The sequence below is a fragment of the Pituophis catenifer genome, unplaced genomic scaffold (assembly GCF_029215685.1).
Source record: "Pituophis catenifer annectens isolate HBS135680 unplaced genomic scaffold, rPitCat1.0.hap2 SCAF_2, whole genome shotgun sequence".
NCBI classification, from domain to species: domain Eukaryota; kingdom Metazoa; phylum Chordata; class Lepidosauria; order Squamata; family Colubridae; genus Pituophis; species Pituophis catenifer.
In genome coordinates, this window is record NW_027256882.1 from 252,759,565 (window position 1) to 252,785,126 (window position 25,562).

Consider the following 25,562-nt stretch of genomic DNA (forward strand, 5'->3'; position numbering starts at 1 on the left):
AAATGGTGCTTGACAAAAAGAATAATGCGGCAGTAGAATACACGGGTAAGTAAATCCTTGTTTACCTTTTCTGCTGGTTTACTGTCTGCAGTAACTGGGGCAGGAGATGCCACTTTATGTTCTTTAGTCTGAAAATAAGAATGTATTTCTGAGACCTAGTACATAATTTCACATACACATACTACTAACCACCACTAAACTCACCTCTGCAGTGGCAGCAACCAAATCAGCAGCTGTAACTGTTCCAGCTGTGCCAACAGCTACCTTGGAAGCCAATGGTTTCTTGTCAGTGTTAGCCTAAGGTGGAAAATGATAAGATCAGCCAACACAAAGTATGACTAATATTTAGAGCAGCCCAAATTCTAAGCAGAAATTGTCATTCAAGCATGATTTTACACTGGTCTTAACATAACATGAAATAATTTACTACAAGCACAATTCAGAATTACTGTAAAAATGTATCTTGCATATACAATAGTCCTCGACTTACAACAGTTTGTTTAATGACCGTTCAAAGTTACAACGGCATTGAAAAAAGAGATGTAAGACTGTTTTTCACCCTTACAACCGTCCCTGAGGTCATGTGATCAAAATTCAGACACTTGGCAACTGGTTCACATTATTGTGATGGTTGCAGTGTCCTGACATCATGTGATCACCTTTTGCAACCTTCTGACAAGCAAAGTCAAAGGGGAAGCCAGATTTACTTAACAGTTGTGTCACTAACTTAACAACTGCAGTGATGCACTTAACAATTCACTTAACAATTAACAATTGGGGCAAGAAAGGTCATGAAATGGGGCAAAATTCACTTAACAAATGTTTCATTTAACAACAGAAATTTTGGAGTCAGTTATGGTAATGTTTTCATTTCTAATTAGTATTTTTCTGGCAAATAGATGGGGAAGAAATGGAGGTAGTGACAGATTTTATTTTCCTGAGCTCCAAGATCACTGCAGATGGGGACTGCAGCCAAGAAATTAAAAGACGCTTGCTCCTGGGGAGGAAAGCTATGGCAAATCTAGACAGCATACTAAAAAGCAGAGACATCACCCTGCCAACAAAAATGCATATAGTCAAGGCTATGGTTTTCCCAGTTGCAATGTATGGCTGTGAAAGTTGGACCATAAGGAAGGCTGAGCGCCAAAGAATTGAGGCCTTTGAACTATGGTGCTGGAGAAGAATCCTGCAAGTCCCTTGGACTGCAAGGTGATCAAACCAGTCAGTCCTAGAGGAGATCAACCCTGACTGCTCTTTAGAAGGCCAGATCCTGAGGATGAAACTCAAATACTTTGGTCACCTAATGAGAAGGAAGGACTCGCTGAAGAAGAGCCTAATGCTGGGAAAGATTGAGGGCAAAAGAAGAATGGAACGAGAAAGAGGTGGCTGGATGGAGTTACTGAAGCAGTAGGCGTGAGCTTAAATGGACTCCAGAGGATGGTAGACAGGAAGGCCTGGAGGAGAGTTGTCCATGGGGTCATGATGGGTCGGACACGACTTCGCAACTAACAACAAAAGTTAGTATTTTATTGTTGATGAGATACAGTAACACTAGCACATTGCCTAACAAAAGGATCAACAGTGTAATTCTAGTCATGCAAATCAAAATATGAGAGAAAAAAAATATCTTATTGGGCATGCACAATGCTATTCTATACAGTGGTGCATTAAATCTGAAGTGTTTAGGAAAATAACATTTTCTAAATAATTCAATAAGATCATAGTAGGAATATGATCTAACCCAATTTAATACACTAACTACTGCCTTACAAAATGTTTTTATATTAACCAATGCTTACTAAATGGAAACTCTGTTCTGAACCTACAGTAAAGCTTTTTAAGTACATTTTTAAACAACCAGAACAGAGTTACTGCAAAGTGCATGCCTTCAGCTATTATGCAGGATCAAAGAGTGGCTTGTATGTCCTACTAGTGAGCTTTGGCCAATTTTGTGATATAATAAAGCGACCAACTATAAGGTTTCACCTAAATAAGTCTAAATTACCTAAGTACATGAAATTGCCTTTTTGCTGTGCAGACAAGAAGAACAAAGAGAACAAGTACAAGTACAACAAGAACAACTACAAGAACCAAGAGAAATCCCACAACCATAATGTCTTGTTTATATATAAAACAGGTCGTAATTACACACTGGAATATATTCTTATCTGTTTTAAGAATGCAGAAAAAGTGAAAGTTATTTACCAAAGTGATTTATGTAGAAATCCCCTCGTTTGTCCTCCTTAGTCTTTGGGATTCCTTCTCTACCAGTTTTTCTCATTATGTTGCTCTCCAGATTAACAAAATTCAGTTCCCAGAATTCTAACCTAGCATGGCCTATGGTTAGGAATCCCAGTAATTTCTCGAGTGTGTCATTTCGGGGAAGGCTATCATAAACTTAACATAAGAAATGCTACTTGAGTATTTTCATTAGAAAAATCACCTTACCTTTGCTTCTTTAGTTGTTGCCAACTGTTTTGACTTGGCATTTTGACCAGAGGTTTCTTTTCCCAAACTTGGTTGCTTAGGCTCCTTCCCTAAAGAATCTTTGCTTGAACTTTTTGCCTGCACAAATATATTTTTAAATCTTTATGCATGTGTTTATACTAATTTGCATCTAAAATAATTTTATCATAATATGTAAATCAATTACCACTCCAGGATCTTTCTGCTTCCCTTCAACTGGACAGACAGGTTGCGATTCATCTACCTGCAGCACACACAGTAATATGAAAACTTAAGCAAACCTCTTTTATACTGATTTTTATTCTAGAACAGAATGCTCTGCATGATGAACAAAATAACCAAGTAATATTATTACTTTCTCTACACAGTACAAATTTCAACACTATGCAGACATAAATCTTTTAACATGATCACATTATAATTGTTATATATTCAAATTAGTCATGTACCGCTGTCTGATTATTAAAATATAAATCCCACCACTAAGATGGACACAGTTCTTCAAGGGGAGGGTAATAGTTTATATTCTAACTTTCCACTAGTATCAGATTTCTCTAAAGATAACAAGTACTTAAAAGTTGAATCAACAAATGCATTAAATTAATATAAGCCCATTCATTTCTATATAGTTTAATGTAGTTTAAAATAATGTTCATACAAGCTTTAATACAAAACTGCAATCGTTTATTCTGCTATTAAGTTCTTTGTTAAGAGCTTAGCTCTCTGCATGGTACACTTAAGGCCTAAACATAAATTCTTTAAAATCATATAGGATAACTATATTTATGCAGCAAAAATCCATGTGATTGATAAACAAAGAAATTTTAATCATTTGCTATGTGTTAGAGCAGGGGTGTCAAACTCAAGGCCTGCGGGCTGGATCCGATCTATGGGGTGCTTAGATCTGGCCCATGGGGCCACCCTGGAAACAGAGAAGGACCAGCTCGCAGTGCCTCTGCCAGTGAAAACGGAGCTGGGGAGGACTGCACTGTTTTTGCTGCCAGAGGGTTTCAGGAGGCTGTCGGAACCGAAAACGGAGCTTGTGAGGGCTGCGCGCTGCCCTCCAGAGCTCTGTTTTCACTGGCAGAGGGTTGTAGGAGGCCGTCGCAGCCACAAACAGAGCTCAGGAGCCCATTTTTGCTGGCTGAGCACTCAGGCCACCACAGGCACCTCCGAATGAATGACATTGAGTTAGCCATGCCCACCCTGGCCACTCCCACCCCAACCCACTGAGGTCAAACACAACCCTGATGTGGCCCTCAATTAAATCGAGTTTGATACCCTTGCATTAGACTAAAGACCTACCTGGCGATTGTTTTTTTTTCTTTTATTCTAGAATACACACAGATTGGACCGTTGTATATGGAATCAGTGAGTTTTCACCATTCACTGCAATCTGAACAAAATCGTTTTACTGCTCTATAAACTGTTAAAAGACTTCCAGAGCCTAAACTAGATTAAGATTACATCTGAAGACAATCAGGTAAAACTCTAATTTATACTATACTATATTATAATTATATTAAGAGTTTTAATTCTGACTGAGTTTCTTAATAAGTATGTGTTTATACACATGCTTGTATATTTTAATACCATTTCGTCCCCTTTCTGCTAATTTCAGAGCAGTGAATTTTAAAATTACTTGTTTGAACACTATGGTGAAGTACAGATATGTACACCTGGAGAAAACAATCAAGTCTGCAAATACACATTAAAACTCTCTTGAAAAGAGCTTCTTAAAATTACTGTGACTTATAACTGGCATATTTTCAAGTAATTTTTAAAAAATAAAGTTTTTTTATTCCACCTTTATTATTTTTATAACTAACTCAAGGTGGCAAACATTCTTTCCTCTTTCTATTTTCCCCACATCAATAACCTTATCAGGTGGGTTGTGCTGAGAAAAAAAATGACTGGTCCAAAATCATCCAGTTGGCTTTCATGACTAAGGCTGGACTAGAACTCAGTCTCCTGGCTTCTAGCCTGATGCCTTACCACTACATCAAATTGGCTCTCCATTTCAAAAAACAAATTTAAAACACTCTGCTTATCAATAAAATTAAAGTTAAAGTTGCTGAAAACCAGAACTGCAGCTGTTCCAATCAAAAAGGGAGAAAAGGGAACGTAGGCTGGTATCTGAATTTTCTGGGTTCATACAGAAACTGTGCAATCCCACAAATCCCAATATGTATTTGACTCGGTGGGACATCTTTGCTACCTCTTACATTCAAAAAGTATTTTTATGGGCCCCACAGAGCTACCATGCAAGCTTAGAAAAAGGCACAGCTTCTTTGAGGAGCAGAGTGACTGCGAGGATGCTCCCAATTCTAATCCTAACTGGTTCAGAAACTAGCTGTTGACAAAAATATCTTTAATATGAATAAGAGAAGGTTAAAAGAACAAAATAAAATCAGGTAAACACATGGGAACAAACCAATCAAATGTTTTAAAGAAAAAAAAATATATTGTATGTATTTAATGTACACTCAGAATAAAGGCTTTTCATCCTACCTTTTTGTCCTGTAGTTCTTTTTCAGGTTCTGCCTTTGGTTTTTGTGTTGCCTGTAATATGAATAATAAAATAATAAAAAAAAATAATTACTTAATTTACATTGTTCAATGGCTACTACAAGAAGATTTTCTGCAAGCTTTGTATAACTTAAAGTCTCTGGAGCTTTTGTGAAAAAGTTATAACTAAGAAGCCCCAAAGCTATTTCTATGGCTTTGGGCACTGTTTAAAATAACACAGTCTTATAACATCTGTGTTTATTTTTATTTATTTATTTATTTTAAACATTTGTATAGCCAGTCATCTTAACCAAATTCTGGATGGCTAATAACCAAGAATAAAAAAATATACACATAACATATGTACATATACATTATAAATATACATAACACACATATAATAAAAGCCAAAAACAATAACACTCTGCATGGTACAAAAACAACTTAACTTTACATAGGCAAAATTACATGGTGCATAGGCAAAATTGTTTACCATCTGTGACAAGAGCAGAATGAAGAAAATGAAATCTAAATGTATTAGTTAACAAACAATGAGATGTTAGCATGGTATTTATGAGAATAATTTAAATCATGGATTAGAGGAAAAAATAGAAAATTCAAATCAGAAAGTTGGATTTAGAGCAAATTTGAATTTATGATTATTTTTACATCATCTTAAAAAAATAAGTGTCTATATTAGCAGCATATAAATTGCCCACTTCAAACTCTACATAATACTATACTTTCAATTAACTAACTTCTTTATAATTTGAATAAAAGCTTTTCTCCAATGCATCCACACATTTTAATACTGTACAACTGTTATCAAACACAAGCAGAAAAGCAAAAACTTCTAGCTTTCTTGTCTTTTAGACAAGAAGTTTGCCAAAAGCAACGCTATATTATTCTCTAGGACATAAGTATTAATCACAGTAGACTAAATGGTAAGAAATACTATTAGACTACTTTTATATGATACGTTTTCAAAGTGTGCTGTGCCATCAGAAGAGATTGCAATGTGATCATACAAAAGGAAGGCAGAAGTAAACTAGAATGTATTAGTTTAGGACTAATGAATGAGCACATGTGCTGCACATGCTAGCAATGTGGCTGCTGTTATTATCAAGCATAAACACACACAACCCAGGATCTGAATCACCTTCTTCCTGTTTCTTTTCCTTTTCTGGGAGTCCACTCCACGTGTCTGCTGTTGGCTTGAGGAAGCCTAATATTGGGAGTACAAACTCAGGATCTTGGAAAGAAATTGCTCAAAATATAATAAGGAAAATTCTTACTAATCTCAACTTTCTGTCCTCAAGAAAAGGTGAACAAAATATCTCTGTTGACTGATACAAAAATAACTAGGATTCTTATTTCTTATTTTTATTTTATTGAAGTATGTAGTGAAGTTTTAAAAAATATACAGTATGTATATTCCAGTGGTGGAATTCAAAGTTTTTTACTACCGGTTCTGTGAGCGTGGCTTGGTGGGTGTGGCTTGGTGGGCATGGCAGGGGAAGGATAATGCAAAATCCCCATTCCCTCCCAACTCCTGGGGAAGGATATTGCAAAAGCTCCATTCCCACCCCACTCTGGAGCTAGCCAGAGGCGGTATTTGCCGGTTCTTCGAACTACTCAAAATATCTGCTATCGGTTCTCCAGAACCTGTCAGAACATGCTGAATAGCACCCCTGGTATATTCTTATTCCTAGGTGTCATTTAGCCAAACATTATGGTTCTTGCCAAGCTGGTCAAAGATCGTATTATGTATTCCAGTTATTGACTAGGGCCATGAAGCACTTTGAAACTGAAAGAATAAAGATATTTTAAAACAGATGTGATGGCATTTGTACCATTTGTTGCAACTCCTTAATCTAAAAATATTGTTTCCCATAAAAAAAATTAATTGCTTTAAGACATTTGAGCAATGGTATATAAGGGCTACTGATGCTCTGAAACACATTTTCCCCTTCATATCCACAGCACTGTAGAGTCAATCTATAGACTTGTTGCCTTGACAAATGTGGATTCTAAGATAACTATTTTGATATATCAACTTGTTCCAACTGCTGAGTTTCCTCAATTTCTGTACTCCAAGTTAAACCTTATTGTGTATTATTTCTAATGGTACAACCTGTTCTTTTCAAATATATATAAATGTCAAGTTTGTCCTTTAAAAAAGTTTTAAGTTCTCTTTTCTGGATAATTAGAAATTCTAAAAAAAATAGTGGATGGAAAAGGGTAGGCAAAGGATAAAATTCTTTCGTTCTGTTCCTAATTTCATTCCAGAAATATATAACTCTTTGTCATATCTGCTCACTCTATAACTTAGAATAAATCAGACTTGATCCCCTTGAGTTTTGAAAATAATGTATGTATGGACTACAGATTAAGTAGATGAGGTGATTTTTCTGTTTTCTGAGGACAAAGATTCCTAAGAAAGTCCTTTCAACTGAAAAAAAAAATTGTATTTATTCCCTAGATTGATATATATAAGATCTAGATAATGTAGTATTCTACTGAGTACATGAGTATAAAGTAAACATAATTAATACACTTAAATCATTTTATTCTATGAAATGTAACATCTTCCCCGGATTAATGAATGTAAGTTTTGCCAACTTGCCACTTGACATCTTGGCCCATTTTGGAAGTGGATATTTGCCAAGTCTGACATAAAAAAGAGTGTAGGGCTATTGCCGAAAATGCAGAATGGGAATATCTACAATTAAAGAGGAACAGGGATTGTCAGTGAAATAGCTGAGTGTGCACAGCACCACACCACTGACTATGTATGTTCATACAGACAGTATGTCCAACGTCGAAACAGGTGCATGAGCTTGCATTATAGCACACTGGCTAAAATTAATGTTCTTTTCACAGGTTTGAGGCTCTCTTTATGGAGGATAAATTATAAATCAACATGGGTTAGAACTATTTTACAAAAACTCCAACATCTTGGCCTCTTGAAAAAGGAGCTCCCTTATGGCCTATGAGTGTACACTTAGTGCATTTAAACAACATATTAAACATCAGGAAATCCAGCAGCCCCTGTTTTTACCCAGGAATATTTTCTTAAACAATCCGATCTCCCTTCACTAACCAGTGAGATAATTATATTATATAAGGTAAAGGTAAAGGTTCCCTTCGCACAAATGTGCTAGTCATTCCTGACTCTAGGGGGCAGTGCTCATCTCCGTTTCAAAGCCGAAGAGCCAGCGCTGTCCGAAGACGTCTCCGTGGCCATGTGGCCGGCATGACTAAACGTCAAAGGCGCACGGAACGCTGTTACCTTCCTACCAAAGATGGTCCCTATTTTTCTACTTGCATTTCCTACTTGCTTTCGAACTGCTAAGTTGGCAGAAGTGGGACAAGTAACAGGAGCTCACTCCATTATGCGGCACTAGGGATTCGAACCGCTTACCTGCCAACCTTTCGATCGACAAGCTCAGTATCTTAGCCACTGAGGCACCGTGTCCCCTATTATATAAGGTCTCACAGGCTCATTTTATAATTCCTTACCTTACAAAGGAAAATCTGATCTCTTTTATGTACAGCTTTTACTATCAGATCAGCAGAATACAGTTTCTTTGTAGCTAAATTCAGCTATATTGTCTGTAAAATTAGGCAGATTCTGGAGACCCATTCATGATCCCACCATTAATTGTAATACACTCATGCTGTTTTATTTTGTTTTGTTTTAATGTTTAAATTTTTATTCTGTGGACATAATAAAATATTGAATTGACAATATGGAAAAAGGTTTTTTTAAAAAACTTTTTTTACCTCATGTGTCTATGATAATAGAAAAATATAAGAAAGTACAACATTCAGCACGCAGACTGATAATAAATGTACCAAAGTTTAAGAGAATAGAAATAGAGGTAGTAACATCTTGATTTTAAAAAATGAAAGGCTAAAATATATATTTTAAATGGAACATTATTTGGATACCCATGTCATTTTATTGCCATCCTCAAATAAAGCTGGAATCTCAGCCTTCTAATCATATTAAACTATTTCTGTATGGCTTTTATATGAGCTCATTGTGTCCTCACCATTCAAAACAAAGGATGAAATAAACTGCTGAATCATATCCCAAACATTGCATAGCTTAGCATTATAAATGTTGCTTATAAGCATGCTGGTTTCCCAAAAAAGCCAAAAGAACTGGTTACCAAGCTACTGAGGGTCATTGAATAGTTCAATTTTCTCATGGTTCTGTTGGTTTAATTCTGGGAGATGTTTATTTTCTTTGGTTTCTATCTTGGTTATTTCCCTTTAGACTGTGGTTCAATGAACATTTACTAGAGAAAATGCAATCAGCTCAGTTGAACTCACTTATAAATTATTGTGCAGAGAACTGCATTAACAGGTCACATTCAATGTGCTTGCTTTATTTAATATTTAGCATTGCATAATTTGAGCTGCGGAAAGCTCGTTGATAGATTGTTCTTTCACTAGCAGGATTTTTCATTAGCAGGATTCCCCCCTCCCCCCCCCCATACTTATTTGGCCATTTCTGAGCTCAGCTGGAACAATCACTTTACTTTTTAACAAAAAGTAAAGTGATTTACCTTTATCATGCAAACATGAAAACTATCTTATCCTAGATCTGGCCGATTACAATTCCCAAAAGCCCCAGCCATAATGACAATAGTGATGGATGATAGAAATAGTAGTTCAGCAACATCTGAAAGTTCCCTCGCAGCTTAATATCAAATCTATGTATCATGTTTCCCCAAAAATAAGACCCTGTTTTATATTTTTTTTGAACCCTGAAATAAGTGCTTGGCCTTATTGCCATTTGGATTGGGTTTATTATCAGGGGATGTCTTATTTTGGGGAAAACAGGGTAACAGCAGAGAAAATAAATCCAAACCAATCCAAAACATTGTATTTAACATCCAAGTGTCATGTGTAAAATAATTGTATTTATTTGAGAGGGGTAATAACTTTTTGTTCTCTTTGCTATGGTTAGAGATCAGTAAACATAAATAACCTATTTCTTTTTTGCCCTTAATACAAGTTATGCAATAGTATCAATGCCGTTCTAGATTCAAGCAATCTTAAAATTTAGGAGTATGCAGAACAAAGCAAAATTCATTGTAGCAGGCTGGGTGACAGAATAATTTAGGTTAATTTGGATGGGAGTTCAGGTTTGAAAATAGTCAGTCATAAAACAATTATTTGCAATGCTGTTTAAGGGTGATGGAATTCCACAATAACCCTAGAAACAGGATTACTAAATACATCTAACAGCATGAGTGTATCTTGCAGGATTATTCTTTGAGAAATGCCACATTATAGAGGTATTTTCTTTTTGTTGATGCCACCTCTTTCTGGAATTTTGCAGCCATCATACTATCTTAGTCCAGATTATTTTCTTGGGAAGTAATATAGTGCAATAATTTTCCAGGCTCTTATAATACATATAACACATAATTATATTTCATCCCCACCATTTAACATGCCACTATTGTGCAACAATTCCAGATTACACATTCCAGGTATGGTTGCTTGTTTACTACACAGTCACATGTGTAGATATAGACCTATTAAGATGGTGTAATTTGTTAAATTGTAGTGCTTACTTCGAATTTTGCAGGTGCCAGGTACAGCATCCTTATTTTTATATGATTCTATGGCATAATTAACTGTGGTTTGGGAAACAGAAACTCAGAATGCCACTGGGCACAGAGAACAACCATATACAATTGTGGGTAAGGCCAAATGCAAATAAGCTAACTTTCAAAAATTTGAGGCAAACATGAAAAACCTGCAGATTAGCTGACCCTTGAATTTTTTAAGAACAATGACTGACGGGAAATGGTAAACTGTTCCATCATCATTTATAAAACAACATAAGTTTAAGTCTCTGAGCTTTGGTTTGTAGATAAGCCATTCGGCAGTTCGATTCTCACTGGCTCAAGGTTGAGTCAGTCTTCCATCCTTCCGAGGTCAGTAAAATAAAGACCCAGATTGTTGGGGGCAATATGCTGAGTCTGTAAACTGCTTAGAGAGGGCTGCAAGACATTGTGAAGTGGTATATAACTCTAAGTAGTATTGCTAGTGCTAAGTGGAACCCAATTTTGGAGTGTACGTTAGTACCTAAACTTATTGGCAAACAGTTACAAATAGACTTTAATTTACAACCATTCATTTAATGACCATTTAAAGTTATAACATTGTCAAAAAAGTGACTTATGACCTTTCCTCACACTTGCAACTGTCACAGTGTCCTCACAGATATGTGATCAATATTCAGATGCTTGGCAGCATGTATTTGCAACAGTTGCAGCATCCTGGGGTCACGTGATCCCCATCTGCAACTTGTTGGGGCTCCCAACAATCAAAGACAATGGGAGAATTCATATTTCCTTAAAATATGAATAAAACAAAAAAGGTAATAAAATTGGGTGCCATTCATTTAATGACTTCATCACTTAGCATAAAAGTTCCAATCCCGATTGCAGCCATTAGTCTAGACCTATCTGCACAATAATTATACTTTTGTTTGAATAATTTGCATTCAATACACATGCGATAGAATTAATGATATAAGTATCTAGAAGATTAACCTTAGTGACTCTGTTTTGGAGAAACAGTAGTAACATCTTCTTGTAAAATTTCTTCATGCTATTTAAGAAACTTGCAATATCAGTGCCTACTATATAAAATGTGACCGGTTTCTAAAGAAGTATAGGAAAAGATATCATTGAGGAAATTATAGTAACTTTTTGTCCCAAAGGTGCTTTTTTTTCCCAAGAAGCAACTAGACTTTCTATGTTTTTTTCTTTGAAGACGTTTTGCTTCTCATCCAAGAAGCTTCTTCAGTTCTGACTGGATGGTGGGAAATGGAAGAATTTATACTCCTTGCAGATTGTGTCCTTTCAACAGGTCCACAGTTCCAAGAAGGGTCCATACCAATTTGCACCACTCAGGTGATCCTGATGACACAGATAAACCTCCAGGTGACCTTAACAACCTGCTAAAAGAATGCAAATGACCAGCTGTCTGCAAGGAGTATAAATCCTTCCATTCCCCACCATCCAGTTAGAGCTGAAAAAGCTTCTTGGATGAGAAGCAAAGAAAAAACCAGAAAATCCAGTTGCCTCTTGAAAAAAGAAAGCACCTTTGGGACAACCATGACCTGGATGACTGAAAATCTCCATAGACATATATTAACTTTTGTTTCTTAAAAATAGGATAGCTGCAGTAATTACAGTAACGTAGGAAAAGGATAATTATTTCCCCAACGAAGTCCAAAATGCTGCCCTTTTATAAGAAAGCTCCTGATAAACCAAGCATTATGAAGCCTAAGATTAACATACAACTTCCCCTCATTTTATTTCTCCAAGCATTAGAAGAACACAAAGCAGAACTCCTTTAGAAGAAAGCAAAAATTGCTTCGTAAAACAAGATACCCAACTCTAATTTCATGACAACAGATTCAACTACAAGTTATATGAAGAATAATCATTAGGCCTTCTGAAAGTTGGTTTGAACAGCTTGACAATCCCTTGTATTTCTCAGTGACTCCTTTTGCTCCTATGTCAAAAGCATTTCACAGAAAGTCAATTAAAACACTAAATCTATTCCTATGAATGAAAGAATGTATCTGCAGGTCCAAGTTTTAACCATTTAGCAATCCTACAATTTAGATGGCTCTGCCAATCTTTTTAAATCTATGTGGTTATCACATTATCTATAAATAGAGCAATCACTCGGTCTATTTATATGATGACCACTTGAGCACCAATCTCAAAGATCAACAAATGTTAAAAGCAGAGAAATAGTTATCCTAGATTCTGGCTCATAATTAAATTGAGGAACCACCAAGTGACAAATACGTATTTACATAAGCCTTTTTATCATCCTGTCTTGCTGTAATATCATTTTTGACAATATTTCTTTGGTCACATTATTTTCAAAATCAGTTAAAACGAAGTAATTGAAGACTTCAAAAACTGCTATTCTAAATAGAATTATTGTTTAAAAAAAAAAATCATTTTTCTCCAGATAAACTCCCAAATGGTAACAAAGGCGCTGATAAATTGATCAGTTTGTATCACATGTCACTATATGGAATTATTCTTTCTTTAATTTGGGCTTGGGGTTAGGAAGGGAGAGCCAGAGAGAAATTCCCCTATGCCAGTGGTAGATAATAGCAAAAATGCTGTCTCATAAATCAGAACAGTTCTTAAATAATGCTAATAGCAGTATCCTCTCATATGAACCTTCCTAAAAGGAATTAATGTGATTGTGCATCCAAAACAATAATACAGTTGAAAACTTACACCAAACAGATTCATGAGTTAAACGCAGAAAACTTTCACAGTAAATTATGACAAAGTTCATACCAATAATATGCAGAAGTACAGTTTACTTTAATCTATGCAAAATATAATAGCAATAGACTAGTTTCATATTTGTTCCCAACATCAGTCAGCAACTTCTCTCTTTATTAAAAACTATGGTAGGAAAAATTACCGAGAGTTGCAACCATCACTGTAAAAGTTGATTTTTTTAAAAAATCACAGTTGGATAGATGACACTGAAAGAACTACTTGTTCTTCTTTTTTTAGAAGACATACCTTTGTTTCAGCAGGTTTCATAGTTGATGCCTTTGATGCAACAGCAGACTGGGCCTGCATTAAGGTACAAAAAAGTGTGAATTGTCTTTCATACACCTTTTTTAAAAAGTAAAATGATGAACATTGCACTCCAATATAATACATTGCAGGGGTGAAATGTAAAATTTGTTACTACTGGTTCTGTGGGCGTGGCTTGGTGGGGGGGGTAATGTGACTGGGTGGGTGTGGTCAACTTTTTTTTTTTATTATTTTAACTTTTCAAAGCATTTTTTCTGCAAATGCAAATGCTTTGCCAATCAGGAACACAGCTGGGATCATCAGAGTCTTTTCAAAGCATTATTTTAACCACCTCTTCCGCTGAAGAGGTTGCAGAAAAAAATGCTTTAAAAGTCTCTCTGACAATCAGGCAACTTAGCTGGGATCGTCAGAGAGACTTTTAAAGCATTTTTTTCTGCAACCTCTTCCAGAGAAGAGGTGCTTAAAAAAATGCTTTGAAAAGGCTCTGACGATCCCAGCTGTGTTGCCTGATCGTCAGAGCCTTTTCAAAGCATTTTTTAAACCACCTCTTCCCTGGAAGAGGTTGCAGAAAAAATGCTTTGAAAAGCCTCAGATCCCAGCTGAGCCGCGCGATCATCAGAGGCCTTTTTTTACTTTTAAAAGCATTTTTTCGGCGGAAGAAGTTGTAGAAAAAATGCTTTTAAAAGTAAAAAAAAAAAAGAAGCCTCTGATGATTGTGCGGCTCAGCTGGGCATGGTGGTGGTGGGGGGAGGCGCAGGGATTTTTGCTACCGGTTCTCCAAACCACACTACCGGATCGGATGATCCAGTCCAAACCGGGAGCATTTCACCCCTGATACACTGTATTTCAAACTATACTGGACCCCATGACAGATAGGAATGCAATGACAGATTTATGCAATGACAGATAGGAATGCAAAGTTCAATTAGTTCCAACAAGTTGCGTAACTGTAAATCATAGACAAACATTATACCGATGGTACTCAGATAGGAATGGAGTCATTGCAACATAGTGCCTCTAATCCTCAACTGTCACAAGCCGTCCAGAACAGTATTATGACATGGGAGGCTGCTGAGAGTTCCATAAGGACCAGAAAGGTTGCCCTCCCCCCTACATTCTGACAAAGTTAATAAAGAAAAGAAAACAGTGTCATCTCCATTGGCCTGAATCCTGCTTAAAAATAGTCTAGATGAGGTATTTCCCCTGACAATGTTCTATAGTTGTTCACCAATTACTGTCTTAATAACAGTCCAAAAGGAAAGATTAGAAACCTGATAATCATTGTTACAATATTTTTAGGATCAGACTCAATAAAGATAATAGAAGTTAGAGATTTAAATATATTTCTCTTTAATCATAATAGGCATTCTATATTCGCTGAATATTCAAGATAGAAGCAAGTAAAATGGGGAGGATGGCTCCTTATATATACAAGGGGTGGAGCCAGGAATGGGAGTGGTAAATTATGAATACATTAAAGTCCAAAGAATAAGTTAACCCCTGATGTTCCATATATACATTATTTACACATTAGAGAATAAGGCATTTACATCTGACAAATCCCCCTCTAAATGCCGGTTCGTTATACAACACCAGTTACATTCAGATTCAGGACAATATAATACATATAATTTAGAAGTTAAATATTTGTGTTGTTTAGAAGGTAAGGGTTTTGTTAATATGTCAGCTAATTGTTCAGAAGTATCACAATGTATTGCTTTGATGAATCCGTCTTGAGATAGTTGTCTCACGTGCTTAAATTTTATATCAATATGCCTGGACCTTTGTCCAATTGCATCGGATCTAGATATTTCAATGGCCGCTTTATTGTCTTCATGCATAATAAATGGTAAAGTAGGTTTCTTCCAAACATCTGTGATCAAATCATTGAACCATACAAGGTTATTTGCAGCTTTAGACAAGCAAACATATTCCGCTTCTGTGGTAGAAGTGGCTACCAGTTCTTGTTTACCAGTATACCAGTAAACTGGACAATCGTTCAATAGAAAAACATAACCAGAGGTACTCTTTCTGCATGATGTATCACCAGCCCAATCTGCATCAGCATAACAAGTAATTTTTGGTTCTTTGTCATTATTGGGTTCCAATATTAAACAAAAATCTAATGTACTTTTCAGATATCTTAAAATTCTTTTGACAGCTTCCCAATGATACAAGGTTGGTCTGCTAACATATCTTGACAATAAATTGAGAGGTAATGCAATATCTGGCCTAGTCCAATTAGATATATAAAGGAGTGAACCTATAACTGATCTGTAAAATGTGTTGTCTTTAAACTCAGGGGAAGATTCATCAATGTTTCTGAGAAAATCAGTTTGCATAGGTGTGTCACATGTTTTGGCATTATTTAAGTTACATTTGTTTAGGAGTTCAATGATTTTATCTTTCTGAGTAAGTTTGAATCCCCTTTTTGTTTTGTTAATTTGTACACCAAGGTATTTGTTCACTCTACCTAGTGATTTTAATGAGAAGTGTTCGTTTAACTTATTTACAAAGATTTCCCTGCTCTCTTTATGCTTTCCAATATATAAAATATCATCAACATAAATTAATACAAATTCAATATGATCATTACTCTTTTTTACAAAGAAACAGTTATCAGCAGTGGTGGCGTTGAAATCCATGGTCTTAAGTACTTTTACCAAACAATCGTACCATCTTTTGCCAGATTGCTTCAATCCGTACAGACTCTTATTTAATAACCAAATTTCGTTCTTATTAGTGTATTGACTGTGTGGTGCTCTTACATATATTTCCTTATCTAATTTTGCATGTAAGTATGCAGTCTGTATGTCATATTGAAACACGTCCAGATTGAGTGCAGATGCTACTACAAGAGCTGTTTTGACACTCTCTGTTCTCACTGTTGGTGAATATGTGTCAGTATAGTCTTCTGGATATTTTTGTGCATAACCTTGTGCAACTAGTCTGGCCTTGTATAAGGTATTACCTCCTTCTAAATTCTTAATTTTATAAATCCACCTGGTACCTATAATTGTTTTATCCTTAGGTGCGATCGCAGGTGTGAATACATTTAATCCTTGTAAACTTTCCATCTCTTTTTCCATAGCTAGTTCCCATTTTTCTCTTTCTTCACGGGGAAGTTTTAATACTTCCTCATATGTATTAGGTGTTATTTGTTCTTCATCCATATGCATTATGTAATCTTTGTATTTATTTGGTATTTGGTTTCTATTGTTTCTAATATTTCTTTCAGGTTTGCTATGGTTGTCATGCAAATATCTAGCTTCCTTTTTTGTTAATGTGTCTGTCTTTATTTTATGCTGACTATTTGTCCAAGTTTTGGTTTTGTTCTTACTTTTGTTAATACTTTGATTTTCTGTTGTTCCTTCCTCGCAAGATATATTCTCTTTGCTTTTATTAGGAAATATTTCATTAAGGTGCAATTTAGACCAATTGGCCTGCTCATGGAACACAGCTGTTCTGGATACTATAAATTTGTTATTATTATCAATGAATCTGTACCCTTTGGTTCCAGTTTCGTATCCCATGAATCTTAATCTCCTGGATACGTTTTCTCCCTTTCTCCTCAATTGTTTAGGTATGTGTACGTCTGCAGTAACTCCAAATATGTGCATGTGTGCTAATTTGGGTTTTCTATTGTACATCACCTCATATGGTGTCTTATTCACAATACTGGACCATGTCCTATTTTGAGTGTAATTTGAATAATGTAAGGCTTCTGACCAAAATTGTTTGCCTAAACCAGCATCCTCTAATGTGCATCTAATCATGGTTTGTAGTGTGGAATTCTTTCTCTCTGCAATCCCATTTTGAAATGCAGAAAATGGATTGGACGTGAAATGTAGCATCCCTCTATCCTTTAACCATTGGGAGAATTCTTTAGACATGAATTCACATCCCCTATCTGTCATAATTTGTTTTATTTTGATATTATGTTGTGTTTCTATGCGTTTGTAGAATTCCTTAAATTTCTGAAAGGTTTCATCCTTGTGCTTTAATGTGTAAACAAAACCATAGCGACTGTAATCATCCACTATTGTTAGGAAGTAACGTTTTCTATAGGTAATTGATGGAGTTAATGGACCAACTAAGTCCATATGTACCAAATCAAAAATATTGTTGGTTGATCTGTTAGATTTTTTTGGTCTGGGACTGGTTTTTAGTTTGGTGGATTTACATACTGAGCATTCCAAATAATTTTCACAATTTTTTATTTTGACACCTTCTGCGTGTTCAGTCATTTTTTGTACTACAGGAAAGCTTGCATGTCCTAACTTCCTATGTAAGATGTGAGCACACTCATCATGAATTGGTTTACCTATTTTTGGTTTCTTCTCATTGTGTGCATTTTTGTTATCATGAGTTATTTTACATTCATCATTGTCACTGTTACTGACATTTTCATCATCTGCTTCAATGCAATCTTCCATATTTGAATCAATGTTATGTAACCATCTTTCTTTGGTTATCAGATAGGGTAGACCCCCTTTTATCATCACAGTGCCTACATTTGTTTTGTTCTTTTCTATAGTTGCTTTCCCCTTTGAGAAAACTATATTGATGTCAGATTCTCTGCTTAGTTTTATAGCACTCAGTATGTTGTGAGGTATTTCTGGGATTAATAATACCCCCTCTATTTTCCCTAAACCAGGCAAGGTCACATTTCCTCTGCCTAATACTTGAACCTTTTCTTGATTAGCTACCTTTATCACAAACTTATCTTCTGTAAATGAAGATAATATACTTTTGTTGTTAGTGGTGTGATTTGTTGCACCAGAATCAATAAGCCAATTATTGTTCTCATCTTGTTGTGTTCTGGTGCTGTCTTGTTTATTTAGCCCATTTAGTGACCCAGATTTTCTCTCTTTTGAATTTTCTCTACCCCCTCTACTTTCTCTGTAATTTGGTGGACTTCTATATTTGTGTCTATCTGTGGAAGATTGTCTGTAATTGTATTTGCTCCTATATTCTGGCCTATGTCTCTCCCTTGGGACTTTGGGACAGTCTCTTCTACTGTGTTCCCTGGATCCACAATTGTGGCATCTAAAGGCCTCATTATATTTATCTTGAAAGACTACTTTCCTAAAAGATTTGTGTTCTGTTTGGTTACTGGAACGATTTTTTCTTGAATTGTCTTCTGCTATCAATTTATTAGATAGACTTTCTATTGATAAATATCCCAAATTAATGGTATCTAAGTGTGACATAAAGCTATCCCATGATGGATCAAGTGAATTGATAATAACACTTTTCATTGTTTGATCTGAAATCACTTCCCCCCTCAATTGCAACTCAGCTCTTATTTTGTTTAGATTTATCAAATGCTCACTTATAGAAACCCCTGGTTTCACTCTAGAAGAAAAGAAATCCTTAGACATTCTTGTGGTTGTGGCTACGCTATCGCTGTGAAATAGATTAAACATGCATTGAATTATTTCTGATACAGTTAGGTTTGGTTTGATGCTATGATACATTGCAGGAGACACGCTAGAAATTATTATGAAAAATGCTCTATGATGTAAACAATCTATTTTTAAAGTCCAAGGTCTTCTTGGAGGACTAGTTATAAAGAATAGTAAATTTTCTTTCATAAAAATAACCTGAAGCTGTTGGTACCACTCTTGTAAATTAATGCCATCAACTCTAAGTTTTGGGAAGTCACTGGGTAAATTCCCCACATTATTTTGTCCATTACTTACAACCTGAGGCAGTCCGTGGTCTCTCAAGTGCAGGAAATTACAGAACGGCATTGGGATGCTTGTAACGAGTCTGCGCGGTTCTCTGGCCAGTTCAAGTCTTTCGGGGCTGTCTACGTAGTTTTGCACATGCGCGTTGCTCATTTCTTCTTTGGCGCCGTTGTGGAAGGTTCTCTCCATTTCAGCTCTCTCGATCCGCTCCTCTTCAGATGAGTCGGTCTCTGGTTCGGTTTTTGGGGCTTTGGTGATGGCGACGGTTCTTCTCTTTCTCTTGTGTGCGCTGGCACTCGATTCTGTCTGCGGTGTAGGACGGAATCGGCATGGCTCTCTGGGCTCGGGTGTCGTCGTTTTCGAAGTCAGGATGGGAGCGTGCAGGTCTTGAGTTGTCGGTTTGATTTCTTGCTTCTTTGTTGATGTCTTGGAAATTTTCAATCTTGGCCCAAAAGCAGCAAAAAGCGTTTTCATTGCTGACTTTACTTGAGACTTTGTTAAATCGTCTTCACTTTCTGATTTTGGTTCATCTGAAGAGTTTGAGACTTCTTTTTCACTTTCTTCGTCTGATAGCGTTTTTCGCGCCAGAAATTTTGAACTGAGCGTTTTGATTGGCTCTGCTTCATTCTCTTTTGAAGTTCGTTGAAACCAAGATGGCTGCCATTCAAAATTTCGCGCGATGTCACATCTTTTCTTTTTTACAACTATTTTCTCAGTAGTCATTTCACTCACAGTTTTTTGATCTTTGGGTTTTTCTTTAATGACGTTTTTCTCTCTCGCTGCTCCGCTGTTTCTCAGCATCTCCTGGAGGTCCGCGATGAGGCTTTCATCATTCTTTTGGCTTTTTAGTATCTTTAATATCTCTGACCTGAGTTCGTTATTTTCTATCTCGATTTCTTCCTGGTCGTTGTTTTCACTCATCAGTTCTTCTTCTTCAGTGGTGTATTCTTCGGATTCTCTCGAAATCGCATTAGTGGATTCGTTGATCGTCTCTTGATCAGTTTCTATTTCTTTGCTGTAGGCCCTGGTGTTGGGCCTATCTTTCTTGGACATTTTTAATTACTTATTGAGTCAATTAACCATCCTCTGCTACCAGCTTGTTACAATATTTTTAGGATCAGACTCAATAAAGATAATAGAAGTTAGAGATTTAAATATATTTCTCTTTAATCATAATAGGCATTCTATATTCGCTGAATATTCAAGATAGAAGCAAGTAAAATGGGGAGGATGGCTCCTTATATATACAAGGGGTGGAGCCAGGAATGGGAGTGGTAAATTATGAATACATTAAAGTCCAAAGAATAAGTTAACCCCTGATGTTCCATATATACATTATTTACACATTAGAGAATAAGGCATTTACATCTGACAATCATCCCTTTTGTTAGAAGGGGATGCATCACAAATCTCATTCTATTCTAGTCACATTCATTGATGCTGGGCAACAAACATCGATCTATTGGGGTCTGAACGAAACAGAAACCATATTTTTGTGCTCAGCTCAGGAAAAAAAAACAGCCTAACTTGAAAAATTCCATCAGAACATTTCCAATTGGCTGGATTCCAAAACAATAAAACTCAAAAATTGAATTTGTAAAGAGAAGATTAGAAATTCTTGCTAGAATGTAAAATCCACCATAGATTACTTTGCAAAACAAAATAGCATGATCTGCCAACAAAGAATCCATCCCCGTGTAATACATGTGCAATTCAACTCTGCTAATGTTTATTCCACTGCCCATTTCTAAAAGAAAGTTGAAGCACACATAACAGGACATTGTTTTAATAAGCAATTTAAATACTTCCATAAAATTTGGGGAACAGGTTGTCATTTGAGTACATGACAAACTGAAAGCAAACTAAATTTGGGAAATTCTGTATATCACTAGTATAATCCCAGATAGATTGAATTATTATTCCATTAAATAGTCTATACCAAATGGCAGTTAAATTCATGCACTGAACCAAAACACTTATTTAACCACTTAATGTTATATGTAAACCTAATCATTATTTGGAAGGACAAGGTAAATACTGAACACCTAAAAAAATTTAAAGCAGGTCATGCTAACTACATATTAAATATGACTCTAGAGCAGTGTTTTCCAACCCTTCTGGGCTGGGGCCTGGCATGGGGGGGGAGGGGGATGGTTTTGTGCAAAGAGCTGCACATACCAGTGCCCCTTACTTGCGCAAGTAAGGTTCCATCCATCGGTGCCCGCTGCTCACATGAGTTGCACACCATGCACACCAGCCCATCACTCATGCAGCCCAGTTGCTAATAGTCCCACTCTGGTTGTGGGCCACAGCCCACAGGTTGGAGACCCCTGCTCTAGAGGAAATGGATTATCTGGACACTTTTCAGTCAGAATTCAGGCCAGAATATAGAACTAAGATAGCCTTGGTGGTGCTTATTGATGACCTGTGACAAAACTAAGATATGGATGGTGCAGGCATCCTGACCATTACTGATCTCTCTGAAACCATCAGCCATGGATTCTTCTAGACTGGCTGAAGGGAGTAACAATGGATAATACAGCATTTTAGCAGTTCTCCTTTCTGTTAGCTAATTCCAATCAGAATGGTGAGGGGGAGAGATTGAGTCTGAAAACTCTGCTTTGGAAAGGGCGGTGTCAGAGGACCCAATACTCTTACCCACTGCTTAATACCTAAATTTGGCTATTGGAACAGTCCTTCATCAGTTTAGAACCAAGTATCCTTAGTGCATGAATGATCTTCAATATTCTGCTGACCTTTTTATAAGGCCCTAAAAGCCTGTCTCTGTCTCTGGGCCAGTTGCTACAAATGTATGCAAGGACCCATTTTTTGTTTGTATTAGTGATTATGGATTTATTTTCTCAGCTGCTGTGTATTTAAATGTTTGTACTACTGCAATTGTTTTTACTTTAATATTGTTCAACATCCAAAGTCTATTGTTGAGAGCACAGCCATACAAATTATATAAATAAATCTGGTTTACCAAGTAATGATGTCAGGGTTTCATGGGGAGGAACAGACTCGCATTCAATAATAATAGTTTTGAGGGGCTGTGGATTTTTAGATCTTCTACCGTGTTTCCCGGTAGAAATAACAAGATTTTTTAACAAGATTTTAATAAGATTTTAACAAGAAATAACAAAAAACAAGATTTTTTGAACCCTGAAATAAGCACTTGGCCTTATTGCCATGCGCACAAAAGCCCGATTGGTCTTATTATCAGGGGATGTCTTATTTTCGGGAAAAGAGGGTAGTTCTGGGGACTTTCCATCCTTGACTCTAAATGCAATAGCATTCCCCCATTCTGGACTAGTGCATAATTGGGGAGTCTTCCTGGAACTCTCAGCTCCTACTTGAGCAGCAGATGGCAGCTGTGGTCATTCATGATTTGATCACCTTGCAACTGGAGTATTACGATGATTAAAAATCATCAGTTCACCGCCCTGAGTCCTTCGGGAGTAGGGCGATATACAAATCAAATAAACTAAACTAAACTAAACTAAAAATCACTCAGAAACTATAGCTGGTCCAGAATGCAATAGCACAAGCACTGATGGCTAGTGCTCCCTATTCCCATGTAATATTTGCTTCATCAGCTTCGTTGGTTACCAGGAAACTTTTTGGTATACGGTAGTTCATGGTGGTTTTATTTCTATAAAGCCCTGTATGTCATATGACTAGCCATCTTCCATGGTTCCTACCTATACTGTACAATATGACACAGTGGAGTGCTTCGGGTCCTATTGATTAAGAAATATAATCTAGCAGGACCCAGAAAATAGCCTTTCCCTATTGCTGTGCCTGCCCTCTATAACAGCATCCTCCCTTGAGATTCACTTCACTCCCATCTTATCCACTTTCAACAGAACTCCTCAAAACATGTCTCTGGCCTCATGTGGTGAACTCCTTTGTTGGGATCCTCTGTGGTAATGTGAAGATTTTGTTTAATTGTTCCTTCAGGATATTTTTTTGGTGTTTTTTTAATATACTTCTTTTAATATTCTTCTGTTTTTAATTTTCTGAAACTGCCCAAAGTCATTTTTGGAGTTGAGCAGTCTCAAAACTGGATAAATTACTAACATTACAAGAGAGGCTGAAGAGAGAAAGACCGTATTCTGTCAGCGCAAGGGAGACACTCAGCCGTATAATAATTGATCCTGTTGCTTAACTTTAAGTAGGAAGGAAATCTAAAATCAGCAATGGATGCATTTAGTTCACATTGTAAGCTTTATTGAGTGGAAGAGTTAACTTTTAAAATGTTTGAACAGAAGCACATAAATCACTAAAAATGTTTACTGATTTATTGTTTCTTCACAATACTCACCACAACGGTGGGTTGGGAGGAGTTGGGAGTGGAAGGCTTGCTTAACTATTGCTGTTCTTTAGCTGCTTATTTAGTATTTAATAATATTATGAATGGCTTTGTATATCTGAAAAGGAAACTAGCAATTTGTTTTATTTTGTTAATACAGAGAGGAAAAAGAAAGGACAGGAAGGTTTGTTGAATCAATTCCTATGAACTCATGAAGCCTCTGTCACTCTCCCAATCAACTCCAGGCTATGATTCCAGCAAGTAGAAAGGTCAAAATGAAATAAATAACTGCTTCTTCCCCACCAATCACATGATCAAATTTTAAGAAAGAATTTCAGAAGAAATTACTTTCTAATTTTAAAATTGTAATCATGCAATCCTGCATGAATCACTACAGCTGCAAAGCTACAATACAGAACAGCTGGTGCATTGAAATAACAAAAAAACACATTGTCACAAATCCCCTAAACTCGAAGTTTTACAGATCTCAAAAGATTTGTCAGGAAAAAAAAATGTAATCTCAAGACATTTAGAAGAAAGGATCATCTTGAACAACCTGATAAAAATGTAAATATTAAAGTATATACAGTCACTGAGCTTGTACACAAATTTAAAGAATATTAGACTTAAGCACATTCAAACCAAAGACATTAAAATTTAATGTAGTTTCTCCCCAAAATACTTATCTACATCATAGAAATAAGGATCTGGAGCAGAATGTCCTCTATTTCTGAATTCTGTTGTAAAGACATCTACTTCTTTTTCTGGACCTGTCCTGGTTTCTGATATTTCTAGTTGTTTATCAAGACAACTCAGGAAATGGTATAAACATCCTCTTTCTTGTCGCCGCAGTTCTGCCCCTGATTTTATTTCTAAATAATTTTTATTGAAGATTTTTTGAATTTTTAACCAATAAAAACTAAAGAAATGTAAACGCTGATTTTAAAAGAACAAAGTTTTTTTCCTGAGAGTTGAAGGGCTTTTCAATGCAGACATTATACTTCTCCCAATATTTACTCTGCTTGAGATGAAGAAATGAGTATGAATGAGTAGTCTAAGAAGCTGGCTATAATTTTTATGAATGCAAGATGGCATTATAAGCATTATGTACAAGAAATCATCCAGCCTAATTTTTAAACATATTATTATACACCAGCCACTAGAAATAATGTTGGCTGTAGCATATTTTCACTACATCGATGGAGAGCCCCATTCACAAAAACATTTCAAGACTGTAAATCTGGGATCAAACTGTCTTTCCAATCTAGAAGAACTATCTTTTTTGCTTCCCATCAAATATACATTTCTTCATATAAGATCCATGTTTTTTAAATATAATTAAAAAATAAATATATTAAAAGATTGACTTTATGATAACAAGATTGCAAAAAGGATTACTGAAATATTTTACAGTATTAATATTTGGAGCTTCTGCATGTTCTGTAAATCGCTGTTTCTGAGGTGATGGGCAGAAGAATCTCACTATGCAAATTAGCAGATCTTGATATTCCAGCTTTATAGAATACAAAAAAAATGAAAAAGTAATGTGACTGAAGAGCCTTGGTGGTGCAGCAGACCAAAGTGCTGTTAAGTAGTACCAGCTGCCTGCAATTACTGCAAGTTCAAATCTCACCAGGCTCAAGGTTGACTCAGCCTTCCATCCTTTCGAGGTAGGTAAAATGAGGACCCGGATTGTGGGGGCAATAAGCTGACTTTGTATAAAAAAAGAACACCACTTGGGGGGGCCGAAAGCCCTACTAACCAGGTATATACAAAAGTATGAAGGCTATTGCTTAACGTATTGTAAGCTGCCTTGAGTCTCCGGAGAAGGGCGGCATATAAATCAAACCAATAAATAAGTCCAGTTACATAAAATTTCAAAGTGAAACAAATCATCTGGCAACAAACTTAATATTGTCCACTTTGATTATACTCTTTTTTTTAAAATTAATGTTGGTTGGCCATAAA

General features: G+C 36.1%; 1 protein-coding gene across 5 annotated transcripts in view; it reads right to left on the minus strand.

Moving 5' to 3' along the window:
- The window catches only part of CAST (calpastatin), an 80,912-nt gene that overhangs the window by 26,246 nt on the left and 29,104 nt on the right, over window positions 1-25,562 (minus strand). For 3 of the 5 annotated variants that reach the window (XM_070938768.1, XM_070938771.1, XM_070938769.1), the window contains 7 exons: window positions 13,572-13,625; window positions 6,134-6,199; window positions 4,978-5,028; window positions 2,654-2,710; window positions 2,449-2,565; window positions 205-297; window positions 66-128 (listed from right to left, as the gene is read on the minus strand). In XM_070938768.1, coding sequence (XP_070794869.1) covers window positions 66-128; window positions 205-297; window positions 2,449-2,565; window positions 2,654-2,710; window positions 4,978-5,028; window positions 6,134-6,199; window positions 13,572-13,625 — 501 coding nt within the window. The remainder of the gene's footprint in view (window positions 1-65; window positions 129-204; window positions 298-2,448; window positions 2,566-2,653; window positions 2,711-4,977; window positions 5,029-6,133; window positions 6,200-13,571; window positions 13,626-25,562) is intronic. The other 2 variants (XM_070938770.1, XM_070938772.1) reach the window with 1 other exon arrangement.